Genomic DNA, 23,111 nt, shown 5'->3' with positions numbered 1-23,111 from the left:
GTTATAGAACATTACTAATGGGCGACAATAATAATAGTCCATAATAATAATTATATTTTTTCCAAATTAAATACAACCCACATATATTTAAATTTTAAGGAAATACAAAATATAATAATACTACCTATGATTTATGAATCATTTGATTTCAACACAACACGCCGATCATTAAGGTTGTCTGTAAGTTTTGTGTTCTTTTTAATTTTTTACAAAATGGGTAAAGATTGGCGTTATGGGAGAAAAGCTAGACGTAAGTTAAGTGCACCTAAAATAAAAAAACATCGATTACAAAATGTACAGAATAAAAAAATTGATATACAAAATAACTGCGGTGATCAGGTAATTATATAAATATAAAATTTAGAATAATATTCTAAAAATTGAAGATTATTCAGACTGTATTCTTATATTTTAATTGCAACAGGAAAATACACATTTGCCAGAATCTGAAAATGTTTTGATAGATAACAATATTACTTACTAATTTACTAACAACTTACTACTGTGACTCGGTAAATAAAACATTTATTATGGATATTATTCATTGTAAAATGACAGACGACAGTTGTAGAACGTAGGTAGTAGTTATATATATACTAATGTTCTATATGCCTATATTATTATTATCGACGGCTATAATAATAGACAAACAGATGTAACTTATAAAATATTTAATTTTTTGTTCGTAATTTATTATATTTGAGTCTGCTATGGCACATGTTTTGAATCACTTGCGTCCAGGCACGTATACAAAAAAAATCTGGTGAGGGGTGGTTCATAGTAGTTTTCAAAATTGTCAAAACACTACCAATTTTTTGTAGTTAAAAAATCTTATATTTAAATTATAATTTTAAATCATAAAATTTTAAAAAACGCCTAAAATATTTTTTATTTAATAGTAAAAGGTAGCCTCAGGCTATAGTCATATATTATATTTAAAAAAAACTGCAATAAAGAAATACATATACCTAAGTATGGAATATAATTATATAATTTGAATTTCAGCTAATTATTTAAGCTAATTTATCCTTTTCCTATCGGGGATGGTTTGTAATACTACTTTATTAAATGGTTTTATTTGTATAAAAAAAGTTAAGTAATATATAAGTTAATAACTATGAAATAACAAAGTGATTCTTTTGTGTAGTATAATGTAATTGTACATTTCTGGGAATCGCAGCGAAAGCTGAATAGTGAGTAGGTAATATAATAATAAAAGATAACGCCCGCAATTGAACATAATATATTGGCATTTTTATAGCATTTTAATTATACGTAGTTCTGGGAATTCGTAATACTGTTAAAGGTGGGATCCCACGGCCCGTGGCGCGGCGCGGCGCGTGAACTTCGTCACTACACGCGCCACTACACGAGCGCGCCTCTACATGATCCCATGGCGCGTGGATCGGCGCGTTTCCAGGCGCGGCAAATTTCCGTGCCAGTTTGAATCTTTGCATTGATCATTGCGTTACTTTTCCTTTCAGAGAACGGACGTTGGTTATTTTTGTTTGTATTTTTTATGTGTTGCGCAGTGTTTTAGTTTAATTTTATTTTTTTACTGCCATATTTATTGTTATTTAATTAAATATACAACAATGGGTGATTATGATAAAAAATTAAAACTAAAAATTTGTGCTGCTGCATATTATGTTATGGCAAGTGGTGAAATTATGTGCCAAACAGAAAAATTGTAAGCCGCGCCACGACGTCGTGGAATATGAATACACGCGCCGCACCGGTTTTCCTTTGACGCGGGACACCAACACCGACAATCATCAGTAACGGACGCGCCGCGCCGCGCCCCACCAATCCCACGGCGCGTTTGTTGCACCGCGCAATGCCGCGCCACGCGCCGTGGGATCCCACCTTAACCGATAGTTCAAGGCACATGATAATTGATTACCCACACTAATGTTCATTTATTACTCACACATAGACATAGCCCAAATGTTCATGTTATGTGAATTGCCTAAATATTACTCCTTAAAACATGATACGCTGGAGCCCCCTTATATAATAATGTTAGACCCCCCCAATTTTTTTTCCAGTTACAGCCTTGAACACGTGTACACGTAGTCTGAACATTAAACAATAGTGTGTAGGAATAACCGAATATTTAAAGTTCGTGTACACGTGTATTAAAAGTTCATATACCGGTGTATTATATTATAAATATATATAATGTGTAAATATTCAAAATTTAAAAAGCATGACCAGAAACAACCCTTTATTAATGACAAAATATAAATAAGTACCTATAAATAATTTTTTTAATTTTGAATATTTACACATTATATTTACAATATAATACACCGGTATATGAACTTTTAATATAAGTGTACACGAACTTTAAAAACACGTGTAATTAAATACACTTTATTCGTTATTTGGTTTGTTCTTAATATTAATATTTGAAATTTAAATATTTGTATAGCTGAAAAATCGTATTCAAAATATATGTAATGTTGTAGAGTGGGGTGTGGCATACATGGAAAGCAGTTTTTAAGTCGTTGGACTGATCTCCTCTACATAATTTTCCCAATTCAAGCACTGCATAGGCGTATCCAGACTTTCATAGCAATTCGCGCACAAGACAAATATACAAATGCGATACTGGATTAGTAAAAAAAAAAATACGATCTTCAAATTTTGAAAGAAATCATTATTATCTTATAATACACATACCAATATAAAAAACAAATTTTCCTATTTCCTACTATAATTCTAAACGTCGTTTTGTTGGAATCATAACTTTAGACAATCGTTTCAATTTCAATTAAAATGTATAGTAGCTACTCATTTATATAAGATTTTATTATTTTGGAATAAAAATACTAAATTTAAATTTAAATTTATGTTCCTATATTTATATTATTTAGAATTAAAAAGTGGAGAGGACCTTTTTTTTACTTCTGTACATGGATCCATTATTGGTAAGAATCATCATCAGTGTTCGACTTAAGGCGGCGGAATTTTTTTTACAAAAACTATACATTTCTTATCCACCAGTACGATTCGCAACAATAAGGGTTCTTCACACACAAATACTGCATAAAACATACATATAAAAAAAACTATCACAACTTTTGAATAAATAAAAATAGACCAATAACAATTTAAAATCCTGGTATCTTCTAAGATTGAATAAATTCTATCATGTTCTTATTAAAGCTGAGATTATCTGTTATCATAAATTGATAATGATGAAATTTCAAATACTTATCAAAATCACCTAGGAGGATGAAATTTGTAGATTGAAGTAATTGTACATAATATCTAATATTAAAAATATTTATCTTATATTTATTGAGTTGTTATTAATAATAAACTATTATTAATAAAAAATTGTTTTATATTTTATTATTTTTAGCAGAATGTATTTATATCATATGTGGCCAAATAATAAGTAGATAGGTATACGAATCATCTCAATTTTTTTATAGGAAACAATATAAGTTTAATTTTTATAAGATTCATTTTTGCTCCTTCCCCTTTAAGAAATCTTGGCGACGCTACTGATATATATATATATATATATATATATATATATATGACCTGTCTAATGACCATTTGCCTGTAATAATAACTAGATGAAACCCCATTCAAAACATTAGACTTTTCTTAACAAACGGGCAATCAAATAAATTTGACTAAATTTTAAAAGCCAATAATACCATAAATTTAAATATATATCCATAAAAATATACAATTAAATAGAACGTACAGCTATATTTTTAGTAAAATATTTCGGATACCTTACTCCCTACTACTCAAATCGTACTTAAAAGACAGAACTTTTCAAGTACGTTAAGGAAACGAAATTTCGGACTCTTTCGGTATTGATGCAGGTGTTCCGCAGAGTAGTGACTTATACAATTAATATACTAATTTATACAACATACGCTGACGAAACTGTTATTTTGTCCATTAACAACAACTCCATAATTGCTTCTAAAAACCTACAAAAACACTTCTAAAATCGAAACTTGGAGAAAAGCGGAAAATGAAAACAAACTGCTCATATTACATTTAAGGGGATTCGATCCGTGTAGTTTTTAAGGGGTTGAATATGTGCAATTTGTCACACGCGTGCGTGAACGCCATGAGAGTGTGTGTGAAGTAAATGATCACTAATGTGTGTAATTACCCCGCTCTATACCCTCTTTCAATATGCCATGCCGGGCCATATTAATCTCATGTTGCTAATCACCAATGCATCGGCGCGGCGGCAGAATCAGTTTTCCAATAATAGTTCGTATTTTACTTAATACTATTGCCGACGTAAAATTACAAACCCTTGAACCCCCCCCTGCGTGCACCGCTAATTATACGTACCATAGACTATAAATATAACACATAAGTTTTATTTTTAAGAATTATATAAAACATTTAAATGCTTATTCATTATATATTTTTAAACATAGTTTGATTATCCGCACAAATCGTTCTTCAAAACTCTAAACAAATGTATTGACTTACATTGAAGTATTAGTTCCATAACCAGGTTCATTCTCCAATGCTGAAATATTTCTGTCCGTCTATATAATAAATATTTAATAAATTAAAAATAGCTATCACATACACATCATAATTAATATATAGCTATTTTGATTTACCATGTCAGTTGTACGATTTTCTCGCCATTTTTTAAGTGCATTAAAATTTCCTCGATGTTTTTTTATCAGATATTTTCTGCGGCGTTTTTTTGACAAAACGTTCTGCATAATGTAAATATCACAGAATTTATGTTTTATTTTTATATATTTAAGCTGTACTATAAATCAAATACGAATGAGCTACTATAGCTGATTTCTAACATTTTAATTTTCATTTACAAAATTACCTATGTCTTATCATTGAGAATTTATTTATAGGTTTTTGAATTATTGCAATATTTAGCCCAATTTCATTTGGGTATAATATAATATAAAATTAACAGATTGATAACGATGCGGGCACTATAATTAGCGGCGCCGCGCCGGCACGGCAACGATTAGCAGAAGAGGGTTACTTCCCCACGCTCATGCACAAGTCAATACACACTGTTGTGAGGAATATGATTTAGTTTTATTTTTTTCGAAAAGAATCAATTTTTTGCTAATCATACTGGTTTCCTTGGTCATCGGATAAAACTTCTAAAAACATATTTGAATTAGACATGAAGTTTACTTGAAATCGACTTTTTTACATTTTCAAATTATTTTATCAATTTCATATTATTTACATTATAAATTTATTATTATTTTAGATTTTAAAATCAATTTTTTAAGGGTATAAAAATAATAATTCAAAAAAGTAAAAAAGTCGTTTTCAAGTCAACTTCATGACGAATTCAAATATGTTTGTATGAGTCTTATCCGATCATTGGGCAGTTCAGTAAAATTGGCAGAATATAGGTATATTTTGATAGAAAACGTAATCCGGATCGAATCCCCTTAAGTACCTACCTTGTAAAAAAACCACTGTAAGCTACCGATTGTTATATACGTACTAAATTATTCACACCATTTTATGAAGATTGAAGAAACAGAGTACAGCAGAGCTTGCGCTAATGGGTAGTTCTAATCAATATGGGTAGTTATAGTAGTTCTAAATTAAAATAGGCAATTCTATAAACCAATTTGGTCAGTACCAAAAATCGTGAATTTTCCGTATTATTGGAATATGTAATATTGTTTAATTAAATTGTATATTTTGTTTAATAGTTTTTGTTAAAAAAAAAATAAATATTTTAATTTGTTATTAATATTAACAAAGTGTAATAAATAAAATAATGTATAAAGTGTTTACATGTGTAGTCAATATATTGGTTAGTAATCAGTGGTTGTTAAGCGAATTTAGCAAGTGACAAATTTATTAAATTTTAATCATGTACAAAAACATTAAAATGTTGGGCAGTTCTAAAATTTTCTTAGCGCAAGCTCTGGAGTACAGAAATTAAGTTTTGGCATCTTCCCAAATAATTATTTTTTTGTTTGATCGGAAAAATTAAACTTAAAATATTGTTTAGATGAAAAAGCTGAGAAAACTTCCATTTAAATCAACATTTTATAAATACATACTTTGCTTATTTTTTTTAACTATAAAATATATATACAATAATAATATAAAAATTACTTGCATAGTATAAGATAAAATAAAATATGTAGGCGGTTTGGTCATTGGTTAACGTAGTCAAGCTTGTTCACCTCCAGTGCCGCAACTACAAAATGGGAGACCCGTGTACGTTAATTATATTGAGCCCCTTCCTAGGATTTATTTTTGTTCAATTTAAGTAACAATTTTATTTGATTTTAAAACACGTTTCACATCGGTTAGTGTATGATATATGTATATATATATATATCAAACTAAATACCTATAACTGTCGTATATTATACTTCACTACATATTTATGTAGTCAATTTATTTAAGTAGTTTAGGTAGGTATGTTGTATGCCTACTCAAATACTCAATAGGCTCATTGTTAAATAAATATTATATTATTCTAAAATATTATAACAACCTTAGCTGAATTTTAAAAAATGTTCTTTTTATTATTGAATAATTGTGTGTGTCTGTAAAGTGTAGTTTATTTCAGGCTAGGACTAGGCCCCTTCCCCAAATTTATGTAAACCTTGGTGCACATTCTGCACACCCGGTTTTTGTGGCACTGTTCACCTCGCTAATTGTAGCGACTCTCAGATATTGTAATTATTAATAAAATATTAAATACGTCTACTTAGACTATCTAGTACATTTAAAAAAAATGTAATATAAAACTCTAAATAATAATGTTAGGTTAATCAATGTGTAGATTCAAATTAAAAATTTAATTTAAACAAAAAATGCTAGGAATATAGAACAGAAAATATAGAGGTTTTGAAATGTATCGTTACTCGTCTTTAAATATATCATAATACCTACTTACTTTACCATAATATAATCTGATAATCTTACATAATTCAACTGTACAAAATCCACAGTCATATAAATAAATAAAATAATAAAAATTAGACAATAAACTTACTCGAACCACATTTATAAACTGTCGTTGATTTACTCTTATGTAAAAGTATTATTAATAAGAAACTCATAAATATTATTTTATCAAACATTTTGATAAATACCTAAATAGCTAATGAAACAAAAAACGATTGGTGAAAATTATTGTACAGTGACTGCGTCGGTACTACGAGTAGATGACCTTCTATAATATTAAACACTCCTTACTACATTTACCAACACAGCTTGTATTTAATTAAAACTTAATACAAAATAAAAATAAATGTACCTTCAAATTTATAACGAATCTGCACTTAACATTAAATAACTTGTAGTTCAAAATTGATAGTAGAAATATAATTATCGATAAAATACAACCTTAGGTGTATTAAAAACAAGCTAATTTTATTTTTATTTCTTCCAATAATACAATTACAAAATATATGCCTCATCGTTAAGGCCATAATAAGCAACTACATATGTTCATGGTTATATTTTCAATGTTGATTAGCAATTGTATTAATCAATTCATGTGATTAAGAAAATCTTTTCTTTGTAGAGTAAAAGATATATTAATTTAAGTTTATACATAATTATAAAATATATACCTATTAATTATATAAAGGCCTACATTAAAAAAGTGTTTTCACTTATTTTATTCTCAATTAATCGATTATCAGAAATTAAAATCAAACATTTTTAAATTATAAATGTTAGAAAATAAGTGCGTTGGAAAACACTCTGCATCCCACCATTTTTTGAAGAATAATGATTTTACGAGATTGGCCGATTAAGATTAAGAAAAACAATAAAAAATTCAAAATTACACTGCACTATTACGCATTATATAATATATATAAATAAAATACAAATTGCATTGCGTCCGTATGCGAGTAGAATTTTGAACAACCATCGTAAAAATTGCTATTACAATTAACCTGCTAGTATATCATCATAAAACAACATCCAAGTAAAATAAAATTCTAAGCTTTGGAAACTCGTGTCCATGTTCCGATTATTCCGTCGATCCAGCTCCACGCACCTCTAGGTATAATCAGAGGTGGAACTAGGAATTTCTATGCCCGGGGAAAATGTTAAAAATACACCCTATCATAGGTTAGGTTAGGTGGAATGGTTAGGTGGTTAACCAGAATGCTTTTGGTGAACAAGATGATCCGAGACGTAGATAGTTGGAACGCGGTCACGGAGTTCTGTTGGGTGATGATAAAGGCCAAGGAGGATGCGGAACCCGATAGAGAGCTTTTGGGAAGAAACCTAATTTAGTTAAGCCAACTTTTGTTGTAGGCCAATCGGTCATATTAGAAGGGATAGGGCCCTTCATTATCATTATCTTATTAGTAATGTATTGTATTCATTCAATAAACAATGCTGAGGAGCTGAAGAACTGCCTCACAAGGTATTTCCAGCCCTCAGCGATTTGGAAAAAAAAATAAAGGTGGAATAACCAAAATTTTTCGACGGCCTTAGCCCTTATTGTTTTAATAACCAATGTGTTGTTTTAACAATTCGATTGATTTACAATGTTTTAATATAAGGCCAATCCGTCCCTAGACATTTTGTTTCAATAATGCGATTGTATCAATTATCCGTGTTCTTAATAAGCGGCTTCTACTGTATGTGCATGAATATAAGCATTAGAATATTTCTACAAACTTTGAATTCAATTAATTAGGTTTTATAAAATAAAATATATATTTGATAATTTGTTTATTTAATTTACAATTATTATTTATTACAGTAAAAATACTCGTGGATATTTCTTGTCTTTAATATAAAATCACTTAAAATAATGCAGCTAACACATTTTTTAAATTTATAAACAAATAATAAATTAAGTATAATTAATTTTATTATGAATGTAATTTATTACATAGGATAATTAAGAGATACATCTTGTCTGGCCAGTTCTAATAACATAGGATCATCAAAGAACTTATTTATAGATACATCCTCACTTAGGCCTTTTCTCCTTCTAGTTTTTACCATGAATTCTCGAGCAAGATGTGTTGCAGGTTGTGGTTCTAAAGGTTTGATCACTATACTTTTATCAAGTGGATCACCAGGAACAATCTAAAAATAAACATTACAAATTATATTAAATTTTAAATTAATAATAGTATATAAATATATATTATATTATTTAAATTTAAGTATAAGTTGTTATAAAAATATATGATTATAAAATAAAAATAACAAAATTACAAATGATTAAAATAAAATCTTTTATAAGGTTTTGATAATCTTGAAGAAGAATCTGTTTAGTTGATAATCAAGCAGAAAATGTTTATAAAAGGAAGAATGTAAATAGAGGAAACTTAGAGGCTTAAATAACAGTCAATTATTCCACATAGTGAGACTTATTTTTCTACAATTAGCATACTTTTACATAAATATCTTGACTATGAATGATAATGATGTTATTGATGTATTATCACAGAATATTCTTTTATAAATAAAAATAGCATGAGTTTTCCTTTTATCAATATACCGAAGGACATAAACCCCCAAATAATTTGAGCTATTACCAACTATGGGTACTACTACTACTAAAAGGTATATGCAGTATTGAGGTTAATTTCATAATCATTAGTTTCATTTTCTCCTCAGTTCATAAATTAAATAATGAAATGTTAGATTCATGTTATGAATTATGTTATGAAATGTTGTGACATTAGATAAATGTCACATTTAAGCATAACAATCTAAATGGTAAATATTAAACAAAATAGTACAAAATCTGAGAACAATTATTAATTAAGATATTTATACTTATATTTTGTTATAACTCATCCATTTTAATATTTATAATATAATTTTTTTACCTGCCAATGATGAAAAACAGACAAACAGAATGCTTGTCCCTGAGTATGTGTACGTAAATCAGTTTCAAAGCCAAATGAATCTATAGCAGGAATAAAAGCTTTGATGGTATAAAGTGGTGATCCTGGAACAGGAGCATCTTGAGTTACATGTCCTCTTCGTTTTGCTAATACAGTATAAACAGCGGATACACAATCTGCTGGAGCTTGTACTTCAACATATAGATATGGTTCCATCAAACGGGGTGTTGCCATGAGAAATGCAGAATAAGCTACTCGACGAGCAGTAGGTATAATTTGGCCTATAAATTATATTTTTATCAATAGGATCTTCTTAAAATTTAAGAAAATAAATTAATAAATAATTTAATTTTTTTTTTAATTTTATTTAATTTAATAGATTATTTAATAATCTATTATTAAGTAATTAGTATTCTAACCTCCTCCTCTATGTAATGGTTCAGGAGCAATGACTGCATCTAATATTTTAAATTTAACATTACGAATTGGTTCTTCACATAAAGGTCCTTCCCTAGTACCCCATTGAAAACCCTAAAATTTAAATCAAAATTACATAATAATATTTAACTATTTTGATTTTACACAAAAATTACTTGAACAATAGAATCTCTAATAGACCTAAGAACATTTTTATCAACTTCTGAGGGTAAAGTATCATCTACAAGAATATTAGGACCAGTAGTATCTGGACCAAAAGCCCAAATAGAACGGGCAGCAAGTAAATCCCAATCATATTTAGATTGAAAAAATTCACCAATTTTTTTCCTATAATTATTAAATAAATATTGATAAATAATATTCATTAATGAATTGTAATTATATATATTACTTGTCCCATGAAATATCGACCACTTGATTTTCAATATCTTCAGCTAAACCTTTTTCTAATGGTTCTGCAATCATTGTAATCTTATTTCGTTTATTTGGAGTTTCAGCAAAACATTTTAATGATGATGTGTCAACGACAGTTTCACAAAATGCAACAACTGGATCTGCCACTTTTATATCTTTAAAATAAAATTATTTTAAATAGTTAATAAGAATTAATAAAAATTATACTTACCGATTTCTGAATACATTTTTCTTAAGTCGTGCATAACACAGTCTAAGTATAATTCACCAGTACCAAGTATAACATGTTCACCCGATTCTTCAACGCGAGTAATAAGAAGAGGGTATGATTTGTTTACTTTTCTCAAACCATCCAACATTTTGGGTAACTCTGATGGATTTACAGGTTCAACTAAAGAAATTTTCATTAATTTATAAAATATTTATAGAATCTTTGAAGTGCAAATTAAGGATAAATATTTGAAATTAACCAAAAAGTTAGATGTATAAATTAAATGTGTAGTCACATTTAATTCAATCATTAAAAACAAATATTTTATTAAATATTATAGGTATTTATACCTGCTATTTTTATAACAGATTGTGTATTGAATTTTAATGGTCTGAATATATATAAGTCATCAGTTGTTATAAGATCTGTAATTGTTGCTGTTTTGACAATTGGTTGATCAATGCCTTCGATCAAAACCCAATTACCAGCTGGTACACGATTAACCTCAACTTTATATCTAGCTTCATGCACCCATAATCTTCCAACTGTCATTATTCTAGAATCCTCTTCATCAACCAAAGAATAATTTTCACCTAAAACTCTTACTTCTTGTCCAGCATGTAAGGTCCCACTCATTACTCGTGCCAATACTTGGAAAAATGTACAATCATCTGTAGGATACATTTTAGTGCTATGCACCATTAAACGCCCCTAAAAGTAAAATTTAATTTAATAATATTGTAAAACAAATCGTATTTAAAAACACTTACATCAGGGTTGCAATCTAGCATATCTTTAGCAAGATCGGTGTCTTGAGGTCCTGTATAAATAGTATCTATTTTGTTTTTAGCATTTTCTGCTGGTGATGGTATATGGTTAACACACATATCAACAAAACCACTGAGATCATTTAAGAAGCGTCCACAAACAAGACGTAATAGTGGTCGTATATTAATATTCATTTCACGTTTTGTTAGTTTAATCCCAAGCTCATCCAAAACATCAGGAAGAGTAGTATCTACATCACCAATTACTTGAGCAAATAATTTGTATAATGGTTCTAAAATAAATTCAACAAAACTTCGTTGAGCGCTGTTGTGGGGAGATTTTTTAGAAAATTTTCTAGTTTTGGAGTTGAAGTAAATATCACCCCATAAAACTTTAGCAAAACTTTCAACTTTTACATTAGGATAATGATTAGCATAAAGTTTAGCAAATGATTTTAAAGTGAAACAAACTGCATATTGAGCAGATGCAAAACAAACATTTCCTATAATTGGCGATACAATTCGAGATGGATCATTCTGTGAATGTAAACTGTAAAAATAAATATTACTTAATAATAACTTATTATTTAACTTTAAAAGGGTAGTTTAAATAATATATATACTATAACATATAGCCTAGTATCATTTTGTATTTTTTACCTTAACAAAGAATTAACTTCATCAATAATGTGCTTAATTTTATAGTAAGCATCTTGAGGTGGAAGTTTAAGCTCCAACATTAGTCTGTCGATTTTATTTACACAAATAGTGATTGCTATTTTTTCCTAAAATAATTTTAAAAAAATTTGATATTTAGAACTAAAAGAACTATAAAATGAAGCACAAACTTGTATGGCATGTTTGATAAGTCTTTCTGTATTTAACATAACACCTTCAGCTGCATCAACAAATATTACAGCACCATCACAAATTCTGAGAGCAGCTGTTACCTCGTCAGAAAAGTTTACGTGACCTAATAAATAAGTACAAGAATAATAATTTAAATTAATGAACAAATCAAATAAAATTATCTTGATTTAATTAAAATATTACCTGGTGTATCAAAAATATTCATTAAATATGATTTGGAATTTACATCAGGTAATACTAATGTTACAGGAGTTGCTTTAATACTAACACCTCTTTGACGTTCAGTCATAAGTGTATCTGTATACCGCATCAAATCAGCATCGGCTGAATCTAAATTTAACTGTCCTAAGTCTGGATGGGTTTGGCGAACTAAACAATCTACTAAGCTGGTTTTTCCATGGTGAAGATGTCCAACTAATGCAACATTTCGCACTAAGCCTGCAACATCCATTAAATCTGCCAAATACCTAATAACAGAAATCACTTAATACCATGCTACTACATAAATATATAAAATTAAAATTACTCCATATTATATGTAGTATTGGGTAAATGTTGTTCTTTTATTTGAAAATTATGCTGTTTAACAGGAGCAATTAATGGAACTGTTAATGGTAATTCATCTTCTTCTTGCACTAACGTTTCTACGTCAGGCCCATAGACTTCAACAGCACTTGGATAATAACGTTTGTCTTCATGTAGAATAACACTCATACCCGGTTCTTCTGGTCCATCTTCGCTTTCATCAATCATCTAAAAAAAAAACTAGCATATAAAATATACACTATCATCATAAACAAATTAAATGTTTTACAAACATCAATGTCTTGAGATTCAGGTTCAGGAGATGGCGGTTGTTCTTCTTCCTCTTCATCGGATTCCAATTCTGGTCCAATGTAATTACCAAATTCATCATAAAGATCAGAATCCATTTTATGTAGTTAGCCACTAATCGAAATACAACAAATTCAACTCGCAAATAATGTTACAATGTGTATATCATCGAAGTTTACGTTTTGAAACGAACAATTGTGTATTTTTAACATAACCTTAAATTAACCTTGTACCGTGTAAACAATATCTTATCAATTGGTACAATAACTGATAAATATTATCTGGTAACAACAAAACGTATACGTGATTTACCCAAATTCCGAATGTATAGGTTATGAACATGACATAAGTTATTATCGCAAGTGATGGACGATTCTCAAAGTAAGTCGATTTTTCGAATTGGTTCAAAATCGAATTAAAAAATCAAAAAATCAATTTTTATTTCATAATAATGGCATATATAGTATTATTACTCTATGATATATACCTAGGTACAAATAATAATAGTGCAGATATGTCCATAATAAATGGAGTAATTAACTAGATAGCGCCTTAGAACAATAATTTCATACCTCATGTGTGAACATTTTTTACAAATGTTTAGCTTGTAAAGACATTTAATAATAATTAATGTTAGCAAACTTACGTAAGTCACTCAATTGATGCATTTGTGTGAAAAGAGAAGTTTTGTTGTGGTAACTAACTGTTCCACTTCTTTTTAATACAATTTAAACATTTGCTGAAGTGTTGCGAGTCCACCATAATTGTTGGTTTTATATTTAATATATATTTAGTGCCTAGATATATTTTCAGTTTACCTAGATTTGTGTTAGTTGAGTTTAATTCGGAGTTCCGATCACTCAATATATATTTTAAAATAAAGAAAATATTATAAAACCAGTAATTTATTTAATCTACACAGAAACATATTGTTAAATTCACTACAACTTCTTTTTTGATAGAATTGGAAATAAATTACATCTCTAATTCTTTGTCATAAATTGACAGACAAGATTTGGTACATTAATTTGAAAATTAATATCACTCACAAAAATTGCATGCTAAATAGAATAACCACCAATTTGGTTAGTTGTAACAATTTGTAAGTTACACCATTATATTTAAATTAATATATATATAGGTACACATTTTTCATCAACATATTTTCCATGTTTTAATTGAATGTCTTTTTTTCATTAAATGTTTTTACTTAATTTTTTATCTAATCCTATACGTAGTAAAGTACTATAACATACTTACTGCTTTTTTTTTTTAATTACTCTTTAAAAAATAAATTCAGTAGAATCAGAAAAAAAAATCGATTCAATGATAAAATCGCCTGGGCAGAAACGATTTTAAAATCGATAAATCTATCAAAAAAATCGCCTATCACTAATTATCACATTCAATTTTTTTTTTTCGAATTAATTCGTTGCCTATACAATAATATGTGGTTCATACCACACATGTGTATTTGCTCATTTATCCACTCTCCAAGAATCACAAAATCATATGAACACTTCCACCTACAATTCATGGGTGACAAGTTGTTTGAGAGTTTCACTGGACAGTGCAACTTGTTACCAGCAAGCGCTTTTTGTAATTGTCATAGTTTAAAAAGTTGATCGTTTTTCTAATTTGATATTAAGTTTAAATTGTTCTAATAACGATATTTATATTTGAACTGTTCAAACGAATTGACTGATTGTAATGGTAATATAATATTATATATTTTTAGTTTCATTCTTGTTATTATTTGGCGTAGTATTTTTTTTAAAAGTGCACCCACACCTTGAAAATCCTTAATCTTATAATTAGCAGCAAAGTACTTTTACATATTATTTTTAAAAATTAGCACTTATAATAAATTTTATTTGGTAATTAACTTCTTAGAAAACGCTTATCTTTATTTTCATATTGATGTAGAAATATTATATTTATTCAATAAGTTATAATTTTTGTTCTATACAATAGTAATTTTTAATAATAATTGTAGGTTTTTATTAAAGCTTATCTCTATAAAATTCAACTTGAAAGTATAAAAATATATATAGTAGGTATTAGATATACTTCTTTTATGTTGAAAAGTTGTATCCATGTCTTTGAATTATTGTTTTTTTCAAATACTTCAAAACTTAATATTTATTACGTAGAAATTATAATTATGATGTAAATACATAATCACATTTAAGTAAATATATAGATATATTTTTGTTAGTTTATTTAGGGTATAGATAATTATAAAAGAGGCTTAAATATTTATAAGATTAATATAAAATTTATAAGATCATATATTTATAATTAATTTTATTTTGAAATATTTAGAATATAATTGCATATTTCAGTGAATTGTTAAATCTTTTTAAAAACAATTAAAATTAACAAAGTATTAAAAGCTACCATATAATTAATTATACAATTTTAATCTAACATTTTTCAAGTATGCTCCAACAACATCAGTAAATATAGAAAAAAGTTGTTCACCTGTATGATCATATGACATTTATTTATGAAAAGTTTCCAATTAATCCAACTTAAGTACAATGTAGGCTTACTAGTCCATATATCTGACAAATAATTTTAACACTTTAGTTTACCTCAAAATGAAATTATTTTAAATAAAGTAATTTAAAAATAGTAGTACTTAAAATAAAATCTCATTATCACTTATTTTATTCAAAGATGTCAAATTTTTCTCATTAATTTTGGTTTTCATCTAAATTACTTTTTGTGTCATAAAATATCTGTGGATATTGATTATAATTTTAATTTTTAATAATAATAAAAACTTTTATAATTAAAAATTAAGTAAGAATATTTAATAAGCTCAAAATATATTGACGATAAAACTATATATTATATATGTAAACCTATAATAGTTAGGAACCTTTAGATTTTTTCCACAGTTTAATTATTCAATATAGTCTAATTAATTCAATGCTTTCATTAGAATAGCTATATGATATTATTGTATTGATAACCTTTATAGTCACTACATGTACAATTAGTAAGATTGAAAGAAAAAAAGGTTGCTAGAGATTATTAACATTGATTTTAGAATAGCCTATTCTGTATAAAATATTATATTCTGAAATCAATATTATTAATTTAAAAATCAAAATCTACCAAATATTGAATACATTTTCAATATATATTAATTATTTATATTACTATGGTGTTTATATAATTCATTGGACATTTTAGAAGAAAACTGTTAGCAAATCATAAATTCTTCTTATTTTATATGTTAGATAATAATATTATTAAGTAAAATGTTCATTCGCCAATTAATTTCGAACTAGGATATAATTTAATATTAAAATAAAGATCTTATTAATAGTTCCTGATTCAAAAATTATTAAAATTGACATTCTGTGTTATTCAATTTATAGTCTATAAAGATTATACAATTATTTATGATTTTTGATTATTATAGAATTATTCTTGTTCGAGACATGATCACAGATTTTATTTTAAAAAATCATGTTGAAGTTATGATTGAATTTGGTTTATTTATGTTAAACCACATATATTTATTTAGAGAATAACTTTTTTCTCTAAAAATGTAATTTATATTCATACAACAACCCAAAACACAAATTTTTATCATTCACAACAAATAGTGTTTTTATTAGATACTTTATAAACTTAATTAAAACTAAAATTAATTATTCTTTAAAATTTTAAATAAATAAACTTGAATAGGTTAAAAATATTCAAACTACAATGAAAGCTTAGGTTTTAACTAAGAATTAAATTTGCTTTGAATTTAAACTAAGTTTATTTCCAATCAAATGTTTAAGTATTTGTTGTGTATTAGATGGACGAAACTAAATTTCCAGGTCTGTCAGAAATTCAGCTTGGTAATGAAGAAATTTTTAATTTTGATCCGTAAGTATAAGCATTGATTATAATATAATCAATGGTATTAGCATGCTTTTAAAATATATCTGCATTTTGCACTTAGTCTTATATATTGTTTGCTTTCCTTTTAGATGATTTTTATATATTTTTAATTTTATAATTAATTGAATAAAGTTTAAACTTTAATTACATATAATATATATATATATTATTGTATTATATTGTACAAAATCTATACCATGATTATAAAAATAAAAATAAATGTATACCAAAACAATATATTACATGTTATATATGGTTTTAATAAGAAACAATTAAATTAGTATAATCATTGCTATTATTATATTATTAAATCAATTGTATTAATTTACGAATAAAATATTTGTTTCTTTTGTTTAACAGCAATAATGAAAATTTAGAAATATTAAATCCACCATTACATAACTTTGATGGAGTCTTTGAAGATCAAAATGAATACTTTTTTACAATGCCTATGGAAAATGGAAAAATTGTTGATTTGAACCTTCCTCAATCAGTAATTATTTTTTAAATGACTAATATTAAGTATTTTGGATATTACATTGATTAAAAATAGTTTTTATAAATGAACTAAAACTACCTAGATCTCAACGTAAAGGATATTTTTATAGTGGATTTTATAACACTTTATTAATAATTAAATCATAATAGTTTTTGAAACATATATAACATTAAATAAAAAAATCATGAAGTATAGGTTTGTATTAAATTTGTTCTTGAAGTCAAAAATAAATGAAAAAAAGAAATATGTTTGATAAAATATATTTTAGTAAAAATAATGTACAAAAATATTTAAGTATATATTAGATTTATCATTGATATACTAATTAATTTTTGAATATTACTCTTTTTTCAATCAATGAAAACTTATTAAAAATTTATCTAATTATTTATTTATTATTATAAAATATGGTGGAAAGTAAATCATTAAATAAAAAATTAAATAATTGAATTCATTTTTAGTATTTTTAATAATCAAAAATATAACTAAAATAGCATGTATAAAATTAGCTAATTGTTTATAATTATGCTATAAATTGAAAAATATTGAAAGTGCATATTTTATATTTGTAGCCTGAAAAAGATCAAGAAAATCTTGAAACATGTACAACTGGTTCTGTTAAATCATCACCAACTGGTATTATGCCATGCCAAGATGAATTTGGTGGTGATATTAATTTTGAAGTAATGCTTGATTCTAATTTTGAAGCTTACCGCCAGAAATGGAAAGTATGTATGATTATTATAATGATAACAATATATTATAATCATTATTCTAATTTTTATTATAATTTCTTTTAGTATTCAGTTACACTGCAAAAACTTTTTATTGATATTGATAAAGTGCTTCTTTTAAATTTTAAATGTGATCATGAAAAAATCCCAAATAATCAACCAGTATATGTACGTGCTATGCCTATGTACAGTGCAGCAGATTGGTTGAAAGAACCTGTTAATCGCTGTTTACAACATTTATCACCAATAGACAAGTTTAACAAAGGTAAACAAAACTTAATCTTCAAAAATATTATGTTTAGCATGCTTTTTTTTCAGTTGAGTCAAAAAATTGTGAAGTCTTGTGTAGTATAAATTAATATATAATATGTAGATATAAAATCTTAAAAAAAAACTTAATTTTTAAATAATTGTAATTAAATTTACCAATAACTGCATTTGATTTATTTTTGTTTCAAAAATACTAATTAAATGTGTAAATTGGAATCAATATTAAGAAAAATCCATCATTATATACCTTTTAGTTTTTGTTGAGTATTTTTCAAAACTTGTGTGTGTATTTATAAAATTTGTCATATTTTATTTTTCATCATACATTGAATGTATCCGGTACCTAATAATTAATTTTTTACAGGTTTTACACACTTAGAACACGTTATACGATGTGAAAACGATGGTACAACTTATCATATTGATGAAGTTAGCAAACGTAAAAGTGTAGTCACACTTTTATGTAAACCTGAGCATGGATCAGATAGTACCAGATTGTCTTATAGATTTGTATGCAAAACTTCTTGTCTAAGTGGAATGCAACGACGTCCCATAGTGGTTATATTCACATTAGAAGATAACACGTAAATAATATTTTATTGACTTTACCAATAATATAAGTTTTAAAATTGTAAAATATATTTTTGTTATTAATAGCGGCCAAGTACTTGGTCGTCGTGTACTGCCAGTGAAAATTTGTTCATGTCCTAAAAGAGACTTAGAACGCGAAGAAAAAGATACTAAGTTGCAAAAGAACTCAGTGTTCCGTCGTACTAAGAAATGTTTTTCACAAGATAATCATCATAGTAATCATCGTCGTCATCATCATCATCATAATAATAATAATTGCGCTCCACCAAATAAAATTATCAAAATAGAATCAACAGAATCTGAATCAGAAAATGTAAACAATAATGCTATTACATATACATTGCCAGTAAGTAAATATTACATTTTTTAAATTTATTAATCTAAAATGTAAAATTGCCTTTTTAGATAAATTATACAACCCATAAGAAGGAGAACTATAAAAAAATAATGGAAAGCATATACTCTGTTATAGTTGGAGTTTCATCTCTTCATAATATTAAAGACACTCAACCTCTACTTCAAGACTTGAAATCTAGGTTAAATAATCTAACATAATTTTTCATTCAGAAATATTGCTGGAATTACAATTCCTGATCTTGTACTGTTGTTGATTTATTATGTTATTGTAATGAGTTTTTAAATTTTTGTAATTCAATTTCATACAATTGAGCCTTTAATTTTTGTTTTTAACTGTTCAGATTATACATTTATTTTAATTTGTATTATATAAAGAGAAAAAGATTTATTTTTGTTCACCTTTTATGTATTTCATTGTATTAACAGTATTTCTGATGTTGTTTTAGATTTATTAAACATAAAATAATAAATAGTTTTTTATTATTTATCCTAGGTAATTAAATTAAATATACTTACATCTATGTGGAACCAAAATAATAGTTACAATATTATTTGATTCAGGAAATTAATATGTATTCCAGCAAATATATATTTGATTCCAAAAAAAATTGGTTAGTATGATCATTCTTCCTTTCAATAGGTAATATATTTTAGATTTTTAAATTACTTATTATTTTCTCAATAAAACTCATATCAAAAAAAAAAAATTTATTATAAGTAACATAATTCTTATACATAGTAATATATATTTATTAAAAATTATTTTTCCTCTTCAAAAGTTATAGTTGGATCGGTAAATTTATACATATGTTCCTTATATGAATCTATTAATTGATCGTCTTCGACTTCTTTTGATGTAGGAAATGGAGGTGTAATTTTATGTTTTCTTAATGGCAATATAGTATCATGTAAATAAACTATAGAATTTGTTTCTCCTGGTGATGCTACTCCTTTTACCCAGATAACATTGTACTTATGATTGATTCTTAGAATTTCAGCTCCTTTATGTATTCTATACCGATTACCCATGTGACCAGGCATTTTTGTTCCTGGAAATACTCTACCTTTCTCACCTCCATGGCCTATGTTACCTCCTCTACGATGGGATTTAGTCACTCCATGAGTAGCAGGTAAACCATGGAAACCATGACGTTTCATTACACCTTGAAAGCCTCGATCAATAGTTTTACCACGAATATCAATAAAATCTCCAGGCCGAAAATGAGAAGCCAAAAGTGGTGTACCTGGTTGTAAAGCAGCTTCTGGTGATATCAAAAATCTACCAAGAATTTTTTTTGGCATCATACCTTCTCTATAAAATAATCCACAGTATTGTTTTGTGTAATATTGAGGATCAGCACTTTCTGCGCCAACTAAGAGACACCCAAGTTCTTTTTTGTGTTTTGGACACGAATATGGTTTTCTTGGTGGATCAAATTCACCCGGAGGAATATATTTGATTACATGGTTATCAATGACTTGAAAAAGTGTAGCAAGCATACTTTTGCCATTGTCAGACCACATCGGGTAGTTGCCAAGTTTTCGAGCTATGAGACCGGTACGTTTAAGTTTTGGGTGCCATTCCACATTTTTGCGCTCAACAGAGTCTTCCTTCAATGGTGATCTTACCTCATATGTAGATATACCATGAATCACAGCTGGCATGCCAAACTTATCATGAACAGCTTCCTTGACAAATGCACGATTGTCTTCGGTCAGTTGCTGATCGTCTTTAGCTCTCTCTCGTTGTAAATGCCATAGTGGATATTTAATTCGAGGTGGTCGAACGTTATGAGCACTTCGAATTTGATTCACCGTAATTCCAGTGTATGTTACACGTAATAATGTAGACAAATCAAGAATAGTACATTTAATAATTTTCGACATTTTGCAATTTTACTTGTTGTAAAGTAATAACCAATGACGAATTAAAGAATACACTAAAAATAACTAAAAAACTCGTGTCTCACATTTTTGTATTATCATTAAAAAAATTTGTTATCACTTATCATTTATATATCTGTGGGAAAAATACAATAAAAATAAATTTATTTATTCTATAATTTTAATATAATATTACTGCATACCGCAGACAACTACTATTGAAACCAAGGATACAATTAAACTAAAAGTTCTTAAGTGAGTGGGTACATTTTAAATATTTGTTTTGGAAAAGTATAATCGGTGGCGCATTTAATACATACGCGCCCCGGGGCAAAATAATTTTTTCCGCCCTTCTCCCTTGCCAAAAATATATAAAAATAAATTCAAAGTTAAGCAATAAAAAATTTAATTTATGAAAAAATTATAAATCAGTTGTTTTGCGATATTGTATTAGATAATTTTATAGTAATACATATCCTAACATTAACCTATTTTTTTTTCAGTGAATATTCCTTTCTTTAATATATATATATATACCTATATATATATATATATTAAATTTAGAAAACGGAATTTATATTTATTATATGCACAATGATTAACAATGCATGAATTTTAATTAGATTAAATATATTATATTTATTATTAATTATATATAATAAAATAATCAATAGCTTATAATTTTTTTCTTGAATTTTGAGAAGAAAAATGTTCAATAATACCATTAAAATTAATAGTTTTCGTTAATCAGCTTCAATGTTGAGGGTTGTTAATTAATTCAGACGATTTTCTCTCGTTGTTGATCTTAAATAAGTTTTGACCCTTTTTAATGTAGAAATTAATTTTTTCGTTGAACAATTACTTCAAGGTGTACATACATAGTAGCATCCTTAGAGCAATATCAATATAAGGATATACTTCAACTAAACTATTCACTATTCTAAATGCTAATATACATTGAACACTTTTAGGTTCAATTTTATTCCCTTTGTAAACTTCTTAAATGTGCCCTAAAGTTAATACCGCGTTCTGTGTACCCGAATCTTTATTATAAACATTGAACGAAAATATAATACACCTATTTTGTTATTTCACTATTACCTAGGCGACTAGGTATAGTATAATTTTTTTAATTTCTTATTAAATGTTCAACAATATTTTTTTAAAATACTAAACAATACCGAAAAAGGTGTGAAAATTAAAAAAATCATGAACACATCAATAATAAATGTTAGAATATTTTGCCGCTCGGGGCATTTGCCCCTTTCTTTCCCCCCAGTGACGGGTTACCCTACAGGCAAAGTAATCAGATGATTGGAGCGGCAAATTTGTTGTACTTAGGAAAAAATATATTTACGAATATTGGCCATTAGGTTATTAACATTTAACTCACTGAAATACTGAATACTGAAATGGTTTCAGTGAACGCGATGAACTCGAATTTTTAGTATTAGCGAAACTATGTTTTTCCCTGAAACGGTTTATTTAAAA

At 27.0% G+C, this 23,111-nt stretch overlaps 4 protein-coding genes across 7 annotated transcripts in view; 1 reads left to right on the top strand and 3 right to left on the bottom strand.

The window, feature by feature from the left end:
* Window positions 1–7,172, bottom strand: part of LOC112685225 (ecdysteroid-regulated 16 kDa protein-like) — a 29,031-nt gene extending 21,859 nt beyond the window's left edge. Inside the window, exon 1 of one of the 2 annotated variants that reach the window (XM_025557055.1) lies at window positions 7,010–7,172. In XM_025557055.1, the coding sequence (XP_025412840.1) occupies window positions 7,010–7,097 (88 nt within the window). In that variant the 5' untranslated portion in view covers window positions 7,098–7,172. The remainder of the gene's footprint in view (window positions 1–7,009) is intronic. The other variant, XM_025557054.1, reaches the window with a different exon arrangement.
* Window positions 7,173–8,832: 1,660 nt separating this feature from the next.
* Window positions 8,833–13,590, bottom strand: LOC112685186 (116 kDa U5 small nuclear ribonucleoprotein component). The gene is made up of 13 exons (XM_025556992.1): window positions 13,364–13,590; window positions 13,072–13,298; window positions 12,729–13,012; window positions 12,524–12,648; window positions 12,336–12,460; window positions 11,679–12,225; window positions 11,259–11,619; window positions 10,909–11,088; window positions 10,675–10,852; window positions 10,439–10,610; window positions 10,265–10,376; window positions 9,828–10,126; window positions 8,833–9,075 (listed from the first exon to the last, which is right to left on the bottom strand). Exons 1-13 carry the CDS (start codon window positions 13,475–13,477, stop codon window positions 8,872–8,874), a joined length of 2,928 nt encoding a protein of 975 aa, XP_025412777.1. The 5' UTR covers window positions 13,478–13,590; the 3' UTR covers window positions 8,833–8,871.
* A 146-nt stretch (window positions 13,591–13,736) lies between these two features.
* LOC112685187 (cellular tumor antigen p53-like) lies at window positions 13,737–20,064 on the top strand. Of its 3 annotated transcripts, none has more exons than XM_025556994.1 (8): window positions 13,737–13,760; window positions 17,200–17,270; window positions 17,646–17,778; window positions 18,357–18,512; window positions 18,585–18,783; window positions 19,153–19,372; window positions 19,446–19,725; window positions 19,785–20,064. In XM_025556994.1, exons 2-8 carry the CDS (start codon window positions 17,200–17,202, stop codon window positions 19,932–19,934), a joined length of 1,209 nt encoding a protein of 402 aa, XP_025412779.1. In that variant the 5' UTR covers window positions 13,737–13,760; the 3' UTR covers window positions 19,935–20,064. The 3 variants fall into 3 exon arrangements, with proteins under 3 accessions (XP_025412779.1, XP_025412778.1, XP_025412780.1); XM_025556993.1 differs by lacking the exon at window positions 13,737–13,760 and adding an exon at window positions 14,716–15,092; XM_025556995.1 differs by lacking the exons at window positions 13,737–13,760; window positions 17,200–17,270 and adding an exon at window positions 14,721–15,092.
* Window positions 20,065–20,429: 365 nt separating this feature from the next.
* LOC112685196 (39S ribosomal protein L3, mitochondrial) lies at window positions 20,430–21,723 on the bottom strand. The gene has a single exon (XM_025557014.1). It carries the CDS (start codon window positions 21,621–21,623, stop codon window positions 20,496–20,498), a length of 1,128 nt encoding a protein of 375 aa, XP_025412799.1. The 5' UTR covers window positions 21,624–21,723; the 3' UTR covers window positions 20,430–20,495.
* Window positions 21,724–23,111: the final 1,388 nt, after the last annotated feature.

The sequence above is a fragment of the Sipha flava genome, unplaced genomic scaffold (genome assembly GCF_003268045.1).
Source record: "Sipha flava isolate LNK unplaced genomic scaffold, YSA_version1 269_pilon_pilon, whole genome shotgun sequence".
Classification (NCBI taxonomy): Eukaryota; Metazoa; Arthropoda; class Insecta; order Hemiptera; family Aphididae; genus Sipha; species Sipha flava.
The sequence above is the reverse complement of the archived record's forward strand: the minus strand, read 5'-3'. Positions and strand labels throughout refer to the sequence as shown.

Excerpts from the sequence above, each read along its gene's own strand:
- LOC112685187 (XM_025556993.1), top strand. Across the intron at positions 18,513-18,584 it reads CTTACCGCCAGAAATGGAAA|TATTCAGTTACACTGCAAAA; the intron begins GTATGTATGATT and ends AATTTCTTTTAG. Across the intron at positions 19,373-19,445 it reads TTCACATTAGAAGATAACAC|CGGCCAAGTACTTGGTCGTC; the intron begins GTAAATAATATT and ends TGTTATTAATAG.
- LOC112685196 (XM_025557014.1), bottom strand. The coding sequence starts at position 21,623 with ATGTCGAAAATTATTAAATGTACTATTCTTGATTTGTCTACATTATTA.
- LOC112685186 (XM_025556992.1), bottom strand. The coding sequence starts at position 13,477 with ATGGATTCTGATCTTTATGATGAATTTGGTAATTACATTGGACCAGAA. Across the intron at positions 12,226-12,335 it reads GAAGTTAATTCTTTGTTAAG|TTTACATTCACAGAATGATC; the intron begins GTAAAAAATACA and ends TTATTTTTACAG. Across the intron at positions 11,089-11,258 it reads ATCTGTTATAAAAATAGCAG|TTGAACCTGTAAATCCATCA; the intron begins GTATAAATACCT and ends AAATTTCTTTAG.